The sequence below is a fragment of the Penaeus vannamei genome, chromosome 11 (assembly GCF_042767895.1).
Source record: "Penaeus vannamei isolate JL-2024 chromosome 11, ASM4276789v1, whole genome shotgun sequence".
Taxonomy (NCBI): Eukaryota; Metazoa; Arthropoda; class Malacostraca; order Decapoda; family Penaeidae; genus Penaeus; species Penaeus vannamei.
Window position 1 is genome coordinate 36,282,357 of NC_091559.1, and position 7,500 is coordinate 36,289,856.

At 39.9% G+C, this 7,500-nt stretch overlaps 1 protein-coding gene across 1 annotated transcript in view; it reads left to right on the forward strand.

The window, feature by feature from the left end:
• The window catches only part of LOC113801954 (mutS protein homolog 5), a 37,349-nt gene that overhangs the window by 3,824 nt on the left and 26,025 nt on the right, over window positions 1–7,500 (forward strand). Inside the window, exons 4-6 of the mRNA XM_070127276.1 lie at window positions 1,663–1,867; window positions 2,578–2,646; window positions 5,393–5,472. Coding sequence (XP_069983377.1) covers window positions 1,663–1,867; window positions 2,578–2,646; window positions 5,393–5,472 — 354 coding nt within the window. The remainder of the gene's footprint in view (window positions 1–1,662; window positions 1,868–2,577; window positions 2,647–5,392; window positions 5,473–7,500) is intronic.

Consider the following 7,500-nt stretch of genomic DNA (forward strand, 5'->3'; position numbering starts at 1 on the left):
TTTCCTCGAGACAATAGATTCTTGCAAAGCTTTATCGTTGCATGATCAACAAAGCAAATGACTCGAATCTTCCCTTCAACGAGAAACTCTGTCTATCCGAACATTCAGCAAAAATGAATAGAGAAATAGATGAATAAATAAAGGCATGGATAAATGAATAAGTGAATGCGTGGATGAATAGATGAATAAATGAATAAATAACGGAAAAGTATAACGTCTGAATCATCATTCCTCTTGTGGAAGGTCAGGACGAGGGCGTGAGCACAAAGAGGAGGAGGAGATGGAGAAGAAGAATTTGGAGGAGGAGGAGGAGGAGGAGGACGAGAAGAGAAGAAGAAGGAGGAGGAGGAGAAGAAGAAGGAGGAGGAGAAGAAGAAGGAGGAGGAGAAGAAGAAGGAGAAGAAGAAGAAGAAGAAGAAGAAGAGAAGAAGAAGAGGAAGAAGAAGAAGAAGAAGAAGAAGAAGAAGAAGAAGAAGAAGAAGAAGAGAAGAAGAGAAGAAGAAGAAGAAGAAGAAGAAGAAGAAGGAGGAGGAGAAATGGAAAGAGGAGAAAGAGAAATAGAAGGAAAAAGAGAGAGAGAAATAGAAGGAAAAAAGAGAAAGAGAAATAGAAGGAAAAAGAGAAAGAGACGAAAAAAGAAGACGACGAAAAAGAAGAAAAAAGAAGGAAGAAGAGGAGGAGAAGAGAAGCGCAGGCAAACTACACGCGTCGTCGGGTTGCAGGTGCCGCGTTGCCATAACTGGGCGTGCGATTCGTTGATTAGCCTGATCTGGGCAATCATTATTCTGCGTGGTTCCTCTCTTCTGCTCCTCTTCGCGCGCAGGGATTTTTTTTGCTTTGTTTTCATTTTGCTCTTTGTTGTTGTTATTGGTGTTATCGTTGTTATTATTTGGTATTATATGTTGTTTTTTGTTATTGTTATTTGTTATTATTGTTATTGCTATTATTTGGTATTATTGTTATTGTTATTATTGTTGTTGTTGTTTTTGTTATTGTTGTAATTATTATAGTTATTGTTATTATCATTATCATTAGTATTAACATTATTATAATTATTATCATTGTTATTATTGTTTTTATTATTATTATTGTTATTATTATTATTATTCATTTTATTAATGTTATTATTATTATCATTATTATTATTATTATTATTATTATTATTATTATTATTATTATTATTATTATTATTATTATTATTATTAGTCATCGTTATTTGACGATGACGATGCTTCTTTGAGTTCAGGGCATTCGTTAACGCGTCGTTTGCAGCCGAGAGACTTTCAAAAACAGGTTCCATTAACCCTTTGAGCTCAATACTCGCAACACCGAAGTGCATGTAGGCCTATTCATACCACGCCACTGACCCCTCTTCTTTTCTTTCCTATTCCTGCTTTTCTCTCCTGAAGCGTATCCATGTTGACGAATGTGGAAAAGGTATGAATGAGAGTGGATATCTTCACCATATAAGAGATGTATTTGACCGGTTTCGATTACGTCTTCATGTATTTCTGATGAAGACGTCATCGAGACCGGTCAAATACATCTCTTGTATTGTGAAGATGATATCCAGTCTCATCCATACTTTTTTCACTTTCTCGCCTCCTTCAACTTCACTACCTCTATTTCCCCCTTGATTCCTCTCCCCCCCCCCCCCTACAGGAAGAGAAACGCCCCAGGGCAATCGCCGACGCCCCACGGCAGGAGGTCCTCGTCTTCTTTCTCCACCTCGTCGTCCCCTTCCTCCCTCGGGGCTGCCCTCGCGGTGCCCCAGCCCGACGGAGCCGCTCGGGAGGACCTGTGGGGGAACGCCGAGGGGGACACGGCGGAGGGGCGTGACCATTCCACTGACGAAGAGGTCGATCAGGTATGTGTGTGGAGTTCCTGGAGGTGCCGCAGGAGGGAGGGTTAGTTTTAGTTCTATAAATTCCCTCAAAATCTTTTTTTCTTATTTTTAGTTTTATAAATTATCTCAATTTTTTTTCTTATTTCTAGTTTTATAAAATCCCTCAAAATACTTTTTTATGGTTTTATTTCTAGTTTTATTAAATCCCTCAAAATCCCTTTCCATTTTTTCTTATTTCTAGTTTTCTAAAATCCCTCAAAATCCTATCTTTTATTTCTTATTCCTAGTTCTATAAAATCTCTCAAAATCCCTCTTTTATTTTCTTTTATTTTTCGTTTTACTATTGATAAGTTTACTAGCGGGAGCCATGGGCATTTCACGGAAGAAAAATAGAAGGTAGCCTCAAACTGCTGTTCTCCTGAGGAAGGTTGGGGGTAAAGAGGAGGTTTTGGGTGTAAAGTTGACATGAAGTTACAGGATAATTATCAATAATAGATTAGACCAATTCCATTTTTTTTGTTATGATTTGCTGAATTTTTTGGATGAGTTCTTGAACAGTGTTGACCTGTATCATATTTTCCCAGTTTTGGACATCTAACTGCTATCACATTTGGCAGCTATACTTACATTAACTCTCCATATATGATACTGTACCCAAAGCTTGGAATTCGCTATAGCATGAGACAAGACCTAACTAACCATGGACATTTAGCAGCATACATTGCCCGCAGGTTGTCATGAGCATGTCATGGAGTCAAGGCAAACTGGGAGCTGCCTTTTACCACATCAACACATCGCAGGTGAAGTGTTTTTCTTATTGGCAACAGTTGGTTCTGGTCTTGTTTGATCACTTTATTTCTTTCTCGATGGTATTATTGGATCTTTCTCTCTTTCTTTCTTTCTCTCCCTCTGTCTGTCTGTCTATCTGTGTGTGTGTGTGTGTGTGTGTGAGTGTGTGTGTGTGTGTGTGTGTGTGTGTGTGTGTGTGTGTGTGTGTGTGTGTGTGTGTGTGTGTGTGTGTGTGTGTGTGTGTGTGTGTGTGTGTCTGTTCTTACCCCCCTCTCTCTCTCGTGTGCTGTGTAGTGCAGCGATTAGCGTGTTGGTCGAGCCATCTTGCTGACCCTCGTTCAATCCCGTGCGCTTCCAATGAATGATAATCCCGGCCATTCCTTGCACACAGAAGGGGGGGGGGGGGTAGAAGCAAAATAAAACAGACTGTATGTCACAGCAAAGAATATCCATTGTAACAATTGGAATTAAAACTAAATCTTATAATCTATAATCATATAATCTCTCTCTCTCTCTCTCTCTCTCTCTCTCTCTCTCTCTCTCTCTCTCTCTCTCTCTCTCTCTCTCTCTCTCTCTCTCTCTCTCTCTCTCTCTCTCTTTGTATTTGTGTTTGTGTGTGTATGTGCGTATGCGTGTATGCGTGTGTGTGTGTATGTGTGTATGCGTGCGTGTGAGTATATGTGGGTGTATCTATGTGTGTAAACAACACTAATCCTTGCGTATATATGAAAACGAAATGCCACCACCAAAACATATCATCCACGCACCCATGTCATTGACAAAGCTCCTTCTCAAACCCAGACAAAAAAGTTACGTCACTGCGACATCTCTAAACCCACTTTCACCGTGTCTGCAAATGTAGAAAAGGCATGAATGAGTATTAATATCTTTTACAAGACAAGAGACGTATTAAACCGGTTTCGATTAAATCTTCGTCAGAAATCCAATAACTGATAATCGAAACCGGTCAAATGCATCTCATGTATTGGGAAAATAGTCATTCTCACTCATACCTTTTCTGCATTGATCAACATGGATACAGTTCGTGTCTGTAAATGATGTAAACAAAAATCCTCCTTCAGGTGCACATGATGGAGGACAAGATACAGTTCGTGTCTGTAAATGATGTGAACAAAAACCCTCTTTCAGGTGTACATTTTGGAGATCAAGATACAGTTCGTGTCTGTAAATGATGTGAACAAAAACCCTCTTTCAGGTGTACATGGTGGAGGACAAGATACAGCTCGTGTCTGTAAATGATGTAAACAAAAATCCTCCTTCAGGTGCACATGATGGAGGACAAGATACAGTTCGTGTCTGTAAATGATGTGAACAAAAACCCTCTTTCAGGTGTACATTTTGGAGATCAAGATACAGTTCGTGTCTGTAAATGATGTGAACAAAACCCCCCTTTCAGGTGTACATTTTGGAGATCAAGATACAGTTCGTGTCTGTAAATGATGTGAACAAAAACCCTCTTTCAGGTGTACATGGTGGAGGACAAGATACAGTTCGTGTCTGTAAATGATGTGAACAAAAACCCTCTTTCAGGTGTACATGGTGGAGGACAAGATACAGTTCGTGTCTGTAAATGATGTGAACAAAAACCCTCTTTCAGGTGTACATGGTGGAGGACAAGATACAGCTCGTGTCTGTAAATGATGTAAACAAAAATCCTCCTTCAGGTGCACATGATGGAGGACAAGATACAGTTCGTGTCTGTAAATGATGTGAACAAAAACCCTCTTTCAGGTGTACATTTTGGAGATCAAGATACAGTTCGTGTCTGTAAATGATGTGAACAAAACCCCCCTTTCAGGTGTACATTTTGGAGATCAAGATACAGTTCGTGTCTGTAAATGATGTGAACAAAAACCCTCTTTCAGGTGTACATGGTGGAGGACAAGATACAGTTCGTGTCTGTAAATGATGTGAACAAAAACCCTCTTTCAGGTGTACATGGTGGAGGACAAGATACAGTTCGTGTCTGTAAATGATGTGAACAAAAACCCTCTTTCAGGTGTACATTTTGGAGATCAAGATACAGTTCGTGTCTGTAAATGATGTGAACAAAACCCCTCTTTCAGGTGTACATTTTGGAGATCAAGATACAGTTCGTGTCTGTAAATGATGTGAACAAAAACCCTCTTTCAGGTGTACATTTTGGAGATCAAGATACAGTTCGTGTCTGTAAATGATGTGAACAAAAACCCTCTTTCAGGTGTACATTTTGGAGATCAAGATACAGTTCGTGTCTGTAAATGATGTGAACAAAACCCCCCTTTCAGGTGTACATTTTGGAGATCAAGATACAGTTCGTGTCTGTAAATGATGTGAACAAAAACCCTCTTTCAGGTGTACATGGTGGAGGACAAGATACAGTTCGTGTCTGTAAATGATGTGAACAAAAACCCTCTTTCAGGTGTACATTTTGGAGATCAAGATACAGTTCGTGTCTGTAAATGATGTGAACAAAACCCCCCTTTCAGGTGTACATTTTGGAGATCAAGATACAGTTCGTGTCTGTAAATGATGTAAACAAAAACCCTCTTTCAGGTGTACATTTTGGAGATCAAGATACAAATCGTGTCTGTAAATGATGTAAACAAAAACCCTCTTTCAGGTGTACATTTTGGAGATCAAGATACAAATCGTGTCTGTAAATGATGTAAACAAAAACCCTCTTTCAGGTGTACATTTTGGAGATCAAGATACAAATCGTGTCTGTAAATGATGTAAACAAAAACCCTCTTTCAGGTGTACATGGTGGAGGACAAGATCGAAGCTGCGCCGGACTTCTGGGTCTTGAGGAATCTCTTCAGGGAACAGCATCCGAGGTGGGTGATTTTTTTTTGGGGGGGGAGAGGACTTTTGAGGTTCCCCTGTGGGCTTTGATGGTGATGGTTGTAATGATCACTAGGTCTTTTTCTTGCTTCATCTTCTTTCTCTTCCTCCTTCTCTTTCTCTTCCTTCTCTTTCTCTTCCTCCTTCTCTTTCTCTTCCTCTTCGTCCTTCTCTTTCTCTTCCTCTTCCTCCTTCTCTTCCTCATCCTCCTTCTTTTTCTCTTTCTCTTCCTCTTCCTCCTTCTCTTCCTCTTCCTCCTCTTTCTCTTTCTCCTTCTCCTCCTCCTCCTCCTCTTCCTCCTTATTATCATCCTCTTCATCTTTATCTTCATTTTTTCATCTTTTATCTTCGTCTTTATCTCGTCATGAATTACATTCTCTGTATTAATTTCCTAGCCGGGAGAGGGAAGCCAGATACCACGCTGTTCATCTTGTTCAGCTGTTCATGAGGCGAGTTATGTTGGCTAGACATAGACGTGTGTAAATAAATGAACATCAGATTTTTTTTTTTGGGGGGGAGGGGGTGGTTAGATCTATTTTCTGTGTATCTACAGATCTATCTACCTGTCTGTCTGTGTCTAGCTAAACATCAGATTTTTTTATTCATTTATGTATTTATTTATTATTTTTTTTTCTCTTTTTTTTTTTTTTTTTTTGGGGGGGGGGTAGATCTATTTTCTCTGTATCTACATATCTATCTACCTGTCTGTCTGTGTCTAGCTGAACATATATATTTTTTTTTTTGGGGGGGGGAGTGTTTAGATCTATTTTCTCTGTATCTACATATCTATCTACCTGTCTGTCTGTATCTGGGTATCTATCAATCCCTGTCTATCTATATTACCGTATCTATTTCGCTGTCTGTTTATATTATTACCTGTTGATCTAGATTTATGTTCCTATCTATCTAAATCTGCGTGTCTATTCCCCCTTTCTATCAATATCTCTTTTCTATCTCTTTATCTATACCTAAATATCTACCTCCCATTTTTCTATATCTACATACCTATATCTAGATCTACTCATTTACCTCCCTGTCTATCTATATATCATGTCTATCCTCCTGTATATCTATTATTCATGTCCCTGTCTATCTGTATCTCTATACCTCTCTGTCTGTCTATCCTCCATACCTATATCTATTTATATATCGATATCTATCTTCCTATCTATTTATAATCCATCCATGTCTCTTATATCTTCCCGTCTATCTATTATCTATCACTTTATTTATCTATGTCTCTGTATATAATCCTGTCTATCTATCTCCCAGTCTATCTATAAGCCACATCATTATCTATCCTCCATCTTTTTTATATATCTTATCTATAATCAAAATCATTATCTATTCTCCATCTTTGTATCTATCTCCCTATCTATCTGTACAACTCCACCGGCGGAACTAACAACATACCCCACATGCAGACACATCGGCAACATGGACGGAGACCCCATAGCAATAACCCCTTCCTATCCCCCCTCCCCCCCTCAAAAAAAAAGAGGAAAAATAGACAGCCTTTTACCGCTATGTTGACGAAAGACAGCTGAGAGGACCTAGGGCTTTGGGGTACAGAATGCGCCCTTGGTCGACGCCGGCCTTTTAAGCGCTCTGAGGGTCAAGGGTGAGGGTAAGGGTAGAAAAAGGGTGGGAAGGGAGAAGGAGGAGGACGAAGGGGGGAGGTGTAAAGAAAAAAAAATGAGGAAGAAGAGGTGGGGGGGGGGTTTCCGTGATAGGAAGAGAGAAGGAGAAGGAGGAGGAAGGGGAGGATGTATAAAGAAAAAAAAATGAGGAAGAGGAGGTGGGAGGAATTGGCCGTGGTAGGAAGGGAGAAGGAGTAGAAGGAGAAAGGGGGACGCAAAAGAAAAAATAAATAAATAAAGAGGAGGTGGGAGAATTGACCGTGGTAGGAAGGGGAGGGTCAGGGACGGGTTAAAAGGACCCTTTACCTGGTTCTCTTTCAGACCAGAAGACTAGTCCGACCGTCCGCTGTGTTTGTGGGGTAGACATAGAGGAAGGGGGGT